The sequence below is a fragment of the Dermacentor variabilis genome, chromosome 6, assembly GCF_050947875.1.
Source record: "Dermacentor variabilis isolate Ectoservices chromosome 6, ASM5094787v1, whole genome shotgun sequence".
Lineage (NCBI taxonomy): Eukaryota > Metazoa > Arthropoda > Arachnida > Ixodida > Ixodidae > Dermacentor > Dermacentor variabilis.
Window position 1 is genome coordinate 87,789,045 of NC_134573.1, and position 14,823 is coordinate 87,803,867.

Here is a 14,823-nt window from a genome sequence, read left to right on the forward strand (position 1 = left end):
TTCGACCATCCGAGAGTTGGTCACCCTGAGTGCGACAGGCCACAATTCTTGTTTGAACACAAGATACGCACTAAAGGTTGCACAATTGTTTTAAGTGTACAAAAGTAAAAAGGAAGAAAATATGCAATTGTTCGACTCGGGCGTGTCGCTGCAGTGGTCGCTGAAAAGATTCTGTAGGGCAGGCCTATGCTGGTCAAATAAACCGCGAGCTTACAACGCGGCACCAATCTCCCGCGCGCAAAAGTCGCCGGGGACAAAAGCGCGCTAGAGTGATCCATCGAGCAACAAATGAACCTCATTGTCGTCATCCTTTCGAGCCATCCGAGCAGAACACCAGCGCGGTGAAACAGTCACGTGCGCGCGAGTCTTCGGCGTGTCGCCCTTAATTAATCAATCCATCAGCGCGGCCCCGTTGACGGCGGCCGCTGGACAGCTGTTGACGCACCACGTAGCGGAGTACGGGAAAGAAAACTGGTTCTACGGGACGAGGAGGATGAGGCGAGGCAGTACACGGGGTCGATGGTGTTGCGTCTTCCGTCCAGGCGTAGTGTTTGCTGTAGTCATCTCATTCTGTTGCCGTTTCACTTATTCATGAAGTCGCATCCTACTCCTTGTTTTTTTGCGTTTTTCATGATTTTATTTAATTATACATCGAGAAATAACCTTTCCTTTTTTTTCAATTTGAAGGATTGTTTGACCGGCAGTATTAAAGGTGGAGGTGGTGGCGAAATAGGAGGGAATATTGCAAGGCGCCAAGTGGTTGTACCCGGCACTCCGCGTGCCAAGGAACTGAGAGAAAAGTTTGTATTCAGAAAAATCATATCTCACAAGGATCACTTTGTAACCGGAAAATTTATTTTCTTGCTATGAATAAAAGGTATTTCATTCCTGTAAATGAGGACAACATGTAAAAATCAAAGCGCAAGCGCTGGCCTTTTGAAAACCCAGATTTGCGTCATAGTAAGCTGATAACTAGGAAAAGGAAGAATCCTTTGTCGACAAACTTGGAGTACAACGCTCGGGAATAATAAAATATTAACCCCTTATAGCTATCTGTAGCCGTAACGTTTGCGCCAAATGTGTACTATGTTTCGGTAATATAACACATTTCGATTAAACAAGGTTGTTCATACAGTCGGAAATCGCGTGTTGGGTCGTGTGCTATACCATTTTTGTTACACAGGGTGTCTCGACTACCCTGCACCAAAATTTAAAAACATACAAATGCCACACGTGGCTGGACAAAACCAAGGTGAAGCCGAGGTGAAATAAGCCCGCGAATCCGCGCAAAGTGCCTCGAGTGGCCAGACGCGCGGCAATATTGTGTGGATTCGCGGGCTTCTTTCGTGCTCGGAAAAACACTTTTATGTAGTACGTACTGAGAAACAGAAAGATGCATCGGGAGTTTTTGATGTTGCTCTACAATTTTCCCATTGACAATTTCCACCAAACTATAATATTTCAGAAGTTAATTAATTAATTGGGACTAATTACATTAATTATACAGTTCGGCGAAATGCAAAATAAAATCCGAGTATCCACCTCACCCAAAGCTCAACAAAGTAGAAAGCACTACACTCAGAAGGCTACAGAGTATTGCTTACACCCACGGAATCCTGCCACTGCCCAATGTGCGGCGTACCGGACACCTTGGCGCACCTGATCCCCGAATGTCCATGGCATCTAGACACAGACACACTACCTTCACCGAAAGACTGTTGCAACGCCATAGAAGAAAGCGAAGACCTCATAGAAACGTGGGAGGCCCCGCTCAATAATAGTTTTGTCTTGATGTCTGTGCAGCGTGTCGTGCCACATAGATCCGCTTCACAATTTGTTCAATTTCAGTTGCAAAGTACCAGCAAAACTGAACACTTCAGATATGCGCAAATACTGCGTCCGCCATAAATACATAATACGAATGTGTGTTGGCTGCCTAAATTTGCGCAGTGCTTCTTCCCTTAAATAAATATATATATATATATATATATATATATATATATATATATATATATATATATATATACTGGGAATACACGAAATGGGAATCGATCCATTCTAAGATAACTTCAAGGGGCCACTCTCATCGAAAAGTTAGGCGACAATTCAACGTCAAATTCAATTCCACGAAGGACAGCACCTTTCTGGGCGAGGCTTCTTGGCCACTTTAGCATCCCGAATGTTGGAATAAAGTGTGATGTGAGTGGCGGGCGAGAATGAGCGCATGAACAGCGTGACTTACTTTGAGAGTCGTGCTAGAGTGAGAGCGTTTGGTCGAAGTCAGTTGGAGGTTGAATCGCTTTCGAAATTTCTGTTATCAGTTATCAGCATAATCATCGTCATCACCGTCCGAATCATCATCATCGGAAACATCAACACCATCATTACGGTCATCATTGTCATAGTCACCGCAGCCCGCCCTACTTGCTTGTGGCTATCGCGTTGCGCTGCTAAGCAAGACGACCCGCGAGCAAATCCCCACCGTGGTGACCGGGCTTTGGTTGCACGTTAACGAAACCCTGGTGGTCAAAATGAATCCGAAGTCCACCACTAGGGCGTGCCTCATAGTCATGTCGTGGTTTTGGCACGTAAAACCCCAGAGTATAATCTTAACTTTAATAGCCACCACATAGACAGTAGTCCCAGTTGCAGATATACAACCAGTGGCACATAGTAGTAACCCAAGGATCACGTACCCTATAGCACAAAGTCAGTGTCGTCAGTAGTGCACTTCGTTTCACACTTTACTGTACTCTGTATCAGGCCACGAAAGAGACTAGAAACGGGTCAGATTTAGGTAGAAATAGACGTACCAGAGCTCATCCAGAACTCCTTCGAGTAACAGTGGCAGTAAAGTTTAACGGACAGAACACCCCATGCTACATCGGTTCCTCTTCTTCGTAACGCACGCCTTTCATTCGACAATTGTTCTTCCCTCAGTACTTGGCCACGTGAACAGCGGTGCACATTGCACTTATTGAGAAACTTTTGCTTAAAAGTAAAACGCCACTGCCTCCTAAACGAATGGTTTCTCCAAGGGCGTTTGCCGCACGACGAAATTATGCTCAATACCGACACTCCGCGCCTGCGTAACACTCCGTATACATGCTGATTTGCCCTGTATTCGGAAACTCGCTTTCTTCGGTGAAGGTTACAGTTTATAATAACGACACATTCAGGCCTGCCAAGAGCCTTTCTCCGTACTCACAAGTTCATGAGGCGCAGTGTAATAGCCACGTGACTGTCGCTGTCAACAATGCTATCACACCGTGGAACTAGAGTCATTGGCACACTCTCGTTCTGTTCATCTGTTGGAACGCGCGATAGTGCTCAGCGTTCCCGTGCTCTGGTTTCTCAAACGAGCCTCTGGTGACGCCCGCCGGTGACGCCAGCGCAAAGCAACTTGTCAATTGCAAGAACACACATGAGCTTTACAGCGAAAGAAAATAGGCGTAACACGTGCTCTCAACCACCTAAGCAACAATGCATCACCACAGCATTTGAAAGTTATTCAACGTGTCGGGTACACCCTCAGTTAACGAGCACGGAGGATCTCACTTTCTATGCGTTAACGCACTGAGCCACATTTTTTCCCTTTCTTTTTTGCTTTTCTCTTTTATGGGATGTCTCTCGGTCTTTGTCGCCAGTTTCATCGGTGTGCAAATGACGCAGAAGAGAAACAGCGGTCAAGCGCTAATTAGAGGCAGAAAAAAAAAAGCGGGGAATCAGAAGGTGGACGGGTGAAAGCGTGGCGCGCCGAGAAGGCGACCAACCAACCGATTTTCGCCGGGTCACGCGGGACACGACAGCTGACGCGTCGGTCCCGGGGCGAGAAGGGGCTCTCGGAAGTGTCCGGCAACGCTAGGCCGCGCTACCCTCCGCCTCGGCGAAGGAGACGCGGAGGGGTGAAGCCGGCAAGAGCGGGCGGCAACGCGGGAGAGGCGGTCGTCCTATAAAGACCTCGGCGCGGACCAGTTCTTCCTGGCAGCAGTGCTTTCTCGCCATTTCGTCCGTCCCGAGCCGAGACAGGAGACGCACCGGCGATTCCGCGGCGCCGCCAGCACCGCGCGCGCAGTTCATCCCCACGGCGAGAAAATGATGCGGCTCTCGCGAGCAGTCGCCGACGCATGGATCCTCCTCCTCGTCTTCGGTGAGCGACGACGGTGTTACCCCAACTCCTGGATTACCGCTTGGCAACGATCGAAACCGTGCTGTGTGGCGCGGTCTGCAACGTGATGAGCGACGCGACGTGTCGTTATTATTATTATTATTATTTTTCTCTGTGTATGGCATAGCGTAGCTACCCGAAAGAGTGGAGATATTCGCTGTGACAGCTTCGTGCGAGATTTTATTCTTTTCTTTCGTTTTTTTGTTGCCACTTCTTCAAGCTTTGTTGTAAAACAAGCTGGCGAATATTGCGAAGTTTAAAGAGAAATTTAAATTTGATACGGGTTGCCCGCTCGATACGAGGCTCTTAATGTAGTTGCATTATAAGGCGGCCTGCAGCCAGTTTGTAGGCACTTGTCTGTCGAAATACATGGGCCGATCCCGAAGGTAATACGATCAAGCACAGCATCTCAAAGCTCTAATCGTCATGAGGAAAGAATACCGAGACGCGCACGCCCGACATTTCACAGCTTTGGTACAACAGAAGCATGCTTGCGATCGGGGCCTAATGATTAGAATGACAATTGGGCTGCCGTGCGGGAAAACAGAGGCTCGATCGAACCATCGGCCACGTATTTCTATACAGCATTACAGATGGACTTCGCCCACTTTCGAGGTATCTAGCAGAAAAATCGACGCATGCTAAGCGTACTCGGGTGCAACCACAGTGTGGGCGAAATCACCTTTGTGGGAGGTACGAGGCACAAAAACGTCACTTCCGTAAAAGCGCGCGTTCAGAGTAACCCGTGATCCAGGCGCGCGCAACTGTCGAGAAGCCGCAATCATGCCACTCGGTCGCATGCTAATAGACGGTGCTGCATTGTGGCACAGTTTATTTTCTCTTTTTTTGTCTAATCCGTTGCTTACAACTGCTACAAAGGACTTGCGCATAAGTCGTTACTTCCTATTATTCATAAGACATATTACTTACTAATTCCTGATTTAGTCATTCGGCTTTAGTACAACAGGGCACCAAGCTATTACTTCAGCTTGACTCAATCAAGGCATTGGATAACTCCGAGGGACGACCACAGCGACGCTGCTTAGCTTTAGGGACATCTATTTTATTTTGGCTGTCCGATTGTCCATGATGTTTTATTTCTTGGTGTTCACTATCTGCTTCCGACGGGTCGCTATCGTTCTGAAAATAATTTAATGGGTATCTTACGATCAGCATGTGCACTCATGTGCACACGCTGTGTGCGCATGTGTACCTAGTGCACTTATTGCGCTATGGAGATAGTGAAGCAATCGAGAGTCACACGCTTTATTCTATTTCGTTTATTATTTAAATCTCTAAAAATGGTATGACGTTCATTCACCTCTTTGCTTTATCGGCATCTTAACATAACATCGCTTTTTTAATTTTTCCTATAGAGCTGACGACTCAAGTACTGTGTTCTGTTGATGACAGGGGTCTATTCGTCGGCTTGTGGAGCTTGTTATTCAAGGAAGCTTTTGTAGCCTTCATTTTCTTAATAAATACTTGAATAGATGCCGACTACTGCATCTGGAGGATGTATTTCATTGCAGCTCGAATTATTTGATAACGTGTCAAGGTGTCCGCTATTTACTATGTTGGAATGCCATAAATATGCCTGTGTTTGCGTGCGCGCGCGTGTGTGTGTGCGTGTGTATGTGTGTTTTCGGTGCACTTTCTACAGCGCATATGAACGAAAAAGCTTGCGAAACATTAATCTGAGCCCTCGATGGAACAGGGCTACTTGCATTTATCTCGGTAATTGATAAATTAGAAGCACTTCTTATAAGTTGTGACTAAAGCTAGGTAGGAAATTTATCGGTTCATAATCTAAGAAAACCATTTGCCATTCGCTGATAAGTTCTTGTCTTCCTTGACGCAGTCACGACGGTCGCGCCAGGCCAGGTGTCCCCCTGCCTTCTGAGAAAAATATTTCTCAATATTAACCAAGAAAATTTCAAGGACTCAATCCTCGACAGTCGCAAAGCTAACTGTCTTTGTCTTTGAAGCTAAGTTTATGGAGGTGAAAGCACAGACTGCCTATTTATTCAGATTGCGTCATTAATTATATTTCCTTAACTAATGAGTGTGAGCTGCTTACAAGAACAAAGGTGTCTTCTACCAGGGACTAGCACTTGCAAGTTCGCTTTGCCCACGTGCAGTTCCATACGAAAAAACATATATTCTGCATTTGGTCTATATCCCCGATAGTTCTTTGACTGGTTCAGAAACTTTAAAGCAAGAACAGTTCTTCCAACACATGGCATAGAAACTCGACAAGTACTTTTGGAACTCAAGAAACTCAGGAAAGTTACATATCAGTCATTATTCATAATGCTACGCTTTTGAATCGTAGATGGAAGACGTGTGGCCAGAATGCGCGCTTTTGTCAGGGCCAAAAATACTGCGAAAATTTCCTTCCGCTAGCTCACACACTTCTACATTATTTCCAGGCGTGTCCACCATCTGCGCAGGCCAAAGGAAGGTAAGTGTTGTTGCTCGGGGCACTATCATTTTCTTCTACGTCATAAATCCCACCAGATGTAATTCAACGCCCTCGATGAGATCCATTCTGCGCGCCTTAAAATAACATTGGCATCACTATGCAACAAACGGCTGGCACATCAATATGCGTAGCGTCGACAGTTCTTCCTGTGCCACTGTTCTCATAACAGCATCTGCGCGAAAAATTATTTCTCATGAACTACGCGTCAATATTTTATTTTATTTTTTCAATCGCATTTGAGAACGCAGGCCTCACGCGTCCGTTCATGGGATCAGCGTCGACGTCATACCTCGGCGGCGTAATCGAACAAACGAGCATAGCAAGAGATGAAGAAAGTGGAGGAGAACGCTAGAGTGAAAGCATGAGGTGGAGAAGGAGCGGAGTGGGAACGGTCTGCGCGTGCGCTGAGACGGGCCCCGCAGTTTCATGGGCGGTCTCATCTTCGCCTTCGGGGGGGGGGGGGGGGGTGGACGCAGGGTAGAGTGAAGTGGGCAGTGCTACGCTCGTCCGCGGCGTCGTCAGTCCGCGGTACCAGCGTGTGAGACGCGCTTCACTTCACATGCAAGGGGCGTTGCGGGCGGCTACGAGTGCTACGGCTTGATGTGACGCTCTTTTGGATGTTGTCGCCGCTGACACTGGCGGCACGGTTCCCGTGCGCCGAAAGGCCGCTGTCGTCAATGAGGGGACGAAAGCGTGAGGAGAACGTAGTGTCGCGCAGGACGGGCAACGATGGCTACGAAATGGCGCCAGAGTAGCGCGCGACGTCTGTACGGGAACAAAGCGCGCTGCTCACAGCGTTCTCTTCCTAATATAGACTGTGTACCTACATAACCATAATACAAAATATTGCCACGTGAAATATAAACATATCTAGAAGTGTGCTGAAATTTCGCATTAGGGAGTATCGTTATCGTCGGTGAATTTTTCAGTGGCATGAACATCGAGGGACACTCTTGTTTCTTGCGCAGCCCTTCCCGTTCAGTTTCTGAGACGAGCGGGGAGAAAATTCAAGATAAATTAGAAGAAAAACTAGAAAAATATACTGCACTGTAAAATTCATGGGTTTCATTACACGTAATATATCAGAACATACGTTCAGTTACAATTGAAATGTCTAGAGCGTGTTAGCTCAGGCCGACTCCTCTGCCTTCATTCAAAGAAATTATCTATCTTTCCCCGAAGTGTCTGGAATAATTATAAATAATTAGAAATCATTGACTACCGCACACCAAAGCACTGAATCGTAAACATTCAAAAACCCGACCCCCAAGAGCACGACTTTGGCGAAATTCATGGAAAACCGGAATTAGGAAGTGGTAGTAATGACGTCGCTAATGACGTCACACACAAGAAGGTGGCTTCATATTTAACCGGCTAAGCAACGGAATGCAGTTGCCTCCGCGGTCGGTTCATGGGTTGCGTTCGCCTGAGGTAACCTAAACAACACCAAAGCAGAGGTTCGAGTTCCACTAAGAGACAACTAAATCAAAGATTAAAATCGCATACCATTTTTTTTAAGCAACCGTCACGTAATCTCAGTGCACATGGCGTTGCGCTACAGAGCGCGAAGTCGTGGGTACGATCTCATCGTCCACATTGCGATAATGGCAATAAAACCGCAGCTTCTGAAGGTTCAGCTGTAGCCCACGACTACAAAGTCTCTCGTAACCAACTATGCACTTACAGGAAGTCAAATCCCACATTCTTTTAAAGCGAAAGCTTTAGTGGCCGCGAATTTGTGATTTCGCCATGGCCGTGCTCCGAGGAGGCACATGACGTCACACCGCGTTCCTCGTCGTTGCGCTCGCATCCGCTCGCTTCGCCAGCTGCGTCGCATGCCTGTTAACATGTCGGAGGATTGAAAAGGAGACTCGCGTGCACCGAAACCACAGTTTAGGCGGCAGTAGGGACGGCGACAATTCTGATAAGCAGGAGGAGGCCTGGAATCGACATCGGAACGAGATGAAGACGAAACGAATCGCCCAGGAAACAGACGAACAGCGCGCCGAAAGACTGGCTAAACGCCGTAACATAGCTGGACAACCAGAATAACCTGCACTTGCAATCAAGATTAACCAAAGCTAACCATGCTGTGCCTTAGCTATCGCTACGTATAATCTGGCATAGCCGAGCTAAGCCACTGCCATTTTTTTTCACTTTACAGAGGCGTATACGTTAACTCAGTGTAACATTTTCTTTCTGATTCTATATGTACACAAATGCGTGGTAATTGTTTTCGCCAAATCTTCCCTCTATATACCCTGTTTGTGTGGTTTCGCAGGTTGCGGAAGCATTTGTGACTTCCACCCGGCAGGTCCGTTATTAGAGTGGCTCACGTTGAAGGATGTTTTCTCGCAGGGCAAAACGGCCCTTCCTAGCATCCGGCCGATCGGCACAGCACCCGCCATATCTGAAATACCTATCACAGAGTTCCGCTGCAGCAATCAAGAGTTCCCCGGATACTTTGCCGACGTAGAGACGGACTGCCAGGTAAGACTATCTGAAATTCTGAATATAATTTCATGTACCTGGGCATTCAAGGAAGCAGATTACGTACTGTTATTCGTGCACCACCACGTTCTAATAAGTAACTAATCAATTCTAAATTCGAATGTACTTTAATAGAAAAGGTCCAGACGATGTGCAAAGCTTTATGGACACCTAGGACAGCTTACACAAGCTTCTCAAGTTTTCAAGGAAACCTCCTAAGCAAACTAAAAAAAGCACTCTTGCGCACGAAGTACCCGAACGGCGTTTGTTAGCCAGCTTAAACGTTTTACAAGATGCGAACACCTACTCCTGATAACTTCTTGAACGATGCCGGTAACCATATTTTTAAACAATGTCCTGTTTCTATTAAATTTCGACAACAAAAGAAAAGAACGCTGAGTACCGCTTTTAAGACGTCACATCCGCAAGCTTGCAGTCTTGGAAAAAGAATATGGATTCAGTAGCGAGTGGAGCTCTGGCAGAGTCAGATAGGTCTTTGTGAAGTGTGTCAAAAGAGTTTATGTCTCGCTGAAGCTATTGTCGGGTCGAGCCAAATCGCTCCTGTGAAATCTTCAAACATCGAACTCCAGAGATGAAATGTTATTGTGCTGCGGACGTTCTTAATACTTATAGCTTCACAATGTGGCAAACCTACAACGCGACTCTGCTGTTGCTCTTCGCAAGCGTGCACTGACTTTACAGGTTTCAACAGCCTTAGCTTTTCAGGCTCAACATACGAGCCACGTCAATGGTATTTAACATCAGTAGGCCTTTCTTGCTTTGTGACGAAATTCTTAAGTGTATATACTGGTTACTTTGGTGATATAAGTTTTATGTCATTGTCACTTTCAGGTGTACCACAACTGCCTAGCGGATGGCCGTAACTCGAGCTTCCTCTGCGTCAACGGCACAATATTCAACCAGCGAAACTTCGTGTGTGATTGGTGGTACAAGTTTGACTGCCGCAAGGCACCCAGCTTCTACCACCTCAACTTAGTCCGGAACAAGAAGAACGGCACCAAATCTGCGTCTACCGTAGGAACTCTTCCTGTAGCCCCGAAAGCCTTGCCGCCACCACCACCACCGCCTCGGCAGCCACCCAGCAGCACGCGCTACCGAGAAAAAGAAGAACGATCTAGGTCTTCTTTCTCTTTGACCTCACGTTACAGCAAGTCTTCCCCGAAGCCACCAACACCGAAGGCGTCTTCGAAGACATCAGCCAGAGCGTCTCCCAAAACCCACGAGTCTTTGATACTGCTTCCATTGCTTAGCATCGGTGCGTCATCCGACAGCAGGAAGACAAAACAGGAAACCACGACAGCGCCGACGCGAGAACGTTCGTCACGAAGCAGAGCCCGAGTCTTCGCCAAAATAAGGGATGGTGAGGAGCCGGCACCTCGACCGTCAAAAAGCAAGGCTCGGTCCAAAACTGAGAAGGTGGAGATTCCAGAACGCGTGATGCCTACCTTTAGCGAAGACACTGACCGCCATAAAAATGGCGGGAGCTTCCAGGAGTGGACCAGCATTGGCCCTGTTTCAGGAAAGCCATCGGTCACTAGGGTGCAGTTTCACACGTTTTCTGCGAATCCACCCCGATTCGACCCGCCGCTACCACAGCCGGAATCCGTTATTGATCCGGCTAGCTGGCTTGACGATGACTTCAATCGGCAACCAGATGCCGGAAGGGATGAGTTCCGAGGAGAGGTTGAAGACGCCAGATCGCTAGAAGTGATGGAGCCCGAGGGTGGTTTGCCTACCCCGCGGCCCGAGCTGAGGCGCAACAAGTCAGAGCCAGCTGCGGACGATGTCGTACGCTTGGCGAAGGCCGTGCCAGAGCAACGCACAAACAAGGCACGTGACAGTTGGCGCGGAAAGAAGGAAGCTTTTCCCGGGCTGCATGACAAGAGGCGGCTTTTCTACAGGTTCCAACCCAGCGAGCCATTCGGCGGCTACGGTGCTCTGTCATTTTTCGGCAGAACGCGAGGTCCGATGAATGACCTCTCAAGGTTGCCCCGCCTCGTGACTGTCAAACTAAACAAGGTGGAAAAGAAAGATGCAGAGCATGCTTACAAGCCACTACTGCTATCGGTAAAATTGGACCAATCTTCTGAGGTCGACTCCCGACCGGCAAAAGGGGCGCCACCGGGCCTATGCTTCTGCCCGTGCCACTAGTGCCTTTTTCACTGTGCTGACAACGAAACGCCACCTAGCCCCTACTAGTAGCATACTGGATCCACGCAGAAAGTCCACATGGTCACAATGTGTTTGAATGCAGTTAGAACCGAGGCATGAGTGCTTCTGGAAGACTCCGGATAAGATTGATAACCAGGGAATGAAAGTCACTCGGAACGCTACTGCAGAGTGCAAAGTATAACTGTGCTGCTTTCAGCGCCTGCTAGAACCGTGATTTTATGAACAAACTCACGCAGATGCATAGGTCTGTTCCTGTGCTTCGTCGTACTGGTCTTTTATATTATTTTTCTCCCGAGAATGTAATGTCAACAGTTTGTTCGACAGGTCTAGTTGTGAGGATACGTAATCGAAAGCCTAACTACGCTGGAGTCTTTGCCTGAACTGCGCCTGACCTTAAACCTGGTGGTGAAAATTACTCCAGGAGTCGATGTACCATGCCTGCAGTACTGTCACCATAATTGTATAAGTGGTTTTGAAGACCTACTATATTTGGTCGCAGTACTTCATGGCAGGAATCGCAAGTAGAACAGAAAGCAGCGTGCAAAAAATACTGCCGAAATCTCTGTTACAGCGAACATGGTAATTTCAACAAATATTTTAGTGAAGTGAGTTGCGGAAAACGGTAACTGCATTGCTAGTTTGCCTCTAAAATTAACTGCATTTGGCAAATCGCGAACCATAAATGCGACATTATCCCACGTGCGAAGAACGCATCCCCTGCCGCGCACGCCATTTACAAGAAGCTGTTGTCGATCCAAGTACACACAGCTGATTGTGATCCGATAGCTGCAAACTCAGTTACCACGTGTGGACAAACGTCAGCATCATAGTACAAATTTAAACTCGAACACGCTTTAGCATTCAATGCTTAGATCCTTTAATAATATTTGAAGACCACCGAAATTCTGCTGCTTGAGCAGCTCAAAGGAACAAGTAAGCCACTTATTAAATGTAGGACTCTCCCAATTCATTATGGCCAAGTCTGGAACGTTCAAATAGTACTGAAAGTTCGCAACTATCTTGTAGCAGTGAGTGCGACGCAGTGGATGCGTTCTCGCGAACGGTAAAGCCGTACTAGCGGTGGGCGCCTGTGGTACCTTGGCGTCTTCATCGCGTCGGCGCACCTCAGTGTACTTGTATATAAGAAATAAACAGGTTCCCATTGCTTTTAAACGTGCTTGATTCTTTCGCTTTAATAGCTAGTCTCTACCATCTAAACGGTATTGATACCGATAAAAAGCGAAGGAACGTTGGTTGAAACATAGTATGTTCGTTACAATCACATAAAATAATTTTTTAGACGTCCACATGACGTTGGGTGGTCAGGCCAACCACTCAGTATTTGTTTAAGGAAAGTCAGACCAATGGAAACGCCGACAGATGATGATGAAGAAAATTGTAAATGTGCTTGCCACCACAAACCACATCCATTAGGTTCTTAGATTCGGATGGTACGTTCTTTTTTCACCGATACCGTAGCGAGAACAACGTTAGCGCAGAAAGATGTAAGTGGCACAAGCCCATAAACACCATTTTATTTTGTTGGTAAAAGATGGTTAATATAGTGAAGCATGAGACCTTCAACGCAAACTTCCCCACTCAGACTAGACATTCCAGTAACCATTTCAACGCATTTTGGTTCATTCTCTGGACAAACAATGACGAGATAACCGTGGCTATACTCGAAAAGTTCTATTTTAGACAATCAGCACGTCTTTATTCCAAGTCCTAATCATTTATTTCTGCAAGCGGAAGCTCTGCCATTGCAAACAAGTGCTTGTAATGGCGAACGAACCAAAGACAGTGCACGATGGCTTAGCCGAAGAGCAATTGTGCCTTCCTGCATGCCTAGAATAGCTTGAAACAAAGGGCGTGAAAAAGGCAAAAGAGAGGCAAGCATCTCTTCAGTGCGGTCTCTCCATTGTTTAGGGAGCTGCATTCTTCTTTGTTCACCGGACCCATCAGCACAAATACTCAGGCGAGCAGAATTCGAAAAAAGCTGGCGCAGAACTGGCATACTCTGATAGCCATGAGAATTCTAAGGGAGCAACTATACAAAAAAACATATATTCGTTCTTGACGCTCTAATACTGAGAGCCCCAACTATACGACAGGGGGCGATTCGAGAAGAATTAACGTTGTTCCTTTGCGATGGTTTCACACTGCAGAAATCTATAACAATAGTGACGGGATTTAGGCCACCACTTCATGTTTTGTTGTCCCAGATTAGGCATCTCTATTCAAGACACGGAAATACTGTTTTCCCAGCAATGAGAATTATCGGAAAAAACTAATGCCACGTCAAGGTTGCATCTTCCAGTATTCTCTCCGACCTGTTGATGTTCGTTAGTTAAATCTCTGCAGCATTCAAAGCCTTTATTTATAACATTCTAAGCTGTCACAGGGGCGTATTCGCCGTTACATACACAGCTCGGCTACTCTCAGCCGCCTTTGTTTTCTTTCGTTGATGTCTTGCAGAATTTTAAGCATGTGTTGAGTGGTGTTAGATCAATCGTATTGACTTAATCAGATGCTCAGACCTTACGTTCATCATTGATCTCCTTTCATTATTTTGCGTTGTTGCAGTTTATATCTCATATCCTCTTGCTAGGCAATCCAAGCGTCACGGACCACGAGGGCTACGATTTGCTTGTACTCTTCAGGAGAGGTCTGAGAATTAATTTCACAAAAATACACTGACGTAATAATTCGGCCAAGGCCAATGAGTGCCGCAGTCATACAGTATGTACATAGACATCGAATCACGGAAGCCTTTACGGCGCACTATTCAATCAGCGAATTCTTTGCGTGAAGTTGCATACAAGGACTACCAAGATCTATATTCTGCCATACTTCAGAACTCCGTCTCACAGAGACGAATTCAGGAGAACAGATGGTCCTAAGTCTATTGCTCAAATACAATTACTTCTTGTTGTCTTTGTGATGACTTGTTTTTTTCCACCAAAGCTGCGTCCTCATCGGCCTCATCGGCCTAATCGGTGAAGTCCTTCAACTACTCGGAGCATGTCTGCTTCCACAGGCACTTCGACTGGTTTGGGCTGTCACTCAGCATTACCTATCCCCAAATTTCGGTTTCGTTCAAGCGTCAATTTCCAGAATGTACAAATACCAACACTGTAAACCGATATGCACCATTTAGGGTACTTTCTGTCTATAACTCATTTATACTGTTACACTCTTTACGGGCGTAAGGACATGAGTTATGGACCGATTTGCACCCATAAGGACCCTTAAGCGCTTAAATTGGTTTCCAGTGAACAATAAAAGCAAAAAAGCCGTCTGAAGGATATTGACGTAATGGCAAACTGCAAGAGCTCCGCAAGAGACAATAAACTTGGATGAAAAGTGGTCCGGCAGTTTTCCTTCGGGGAGAGACGGGGAAGAAGGGCATTAACCCCTGTCCCGTCCCACTCTCCGTCCGTAATGATGACGATGGTAATGCCTCAAGTGACAACTAGAAGTCCTT

At 46.7% G+C, this 14,823-nt stretch overlaps 1 protein-coding gene across 1 annotated transcript in view; it reads left to right on the forward strand.

The window, feature by feature from the left end:
• LOC142584921 (uncharacterized) overlaps positions 1 to 12,492 on the forward strand; it is a 49,424-nt gene extending 36,932 nt beyond the window's left edge. Inside the window, exons 2-4 of the mRNA XM_075695269.1 lie at positions 6,601 to 6,632; positions 9,012 to 9,143; positions 9,996 to 12,492. Of these exons, the coding sequence (XP_075551384.1) occupies positions 6,601 to 6,632; positions 9,012 to 9,143; positions 9,996 to 11,315 (1,484 nt within the window). The 3' untranslated portion in view covers positions 11,316 to 12,492. The remainder of the gene's footprint in view (positions 1 to 6,600; positions 6,633 to 9,011; positions 9,144 to 9,995) is intronic.
• Positions 12,493 to 14,823: the final 2,331 nt, after the last annotated feature.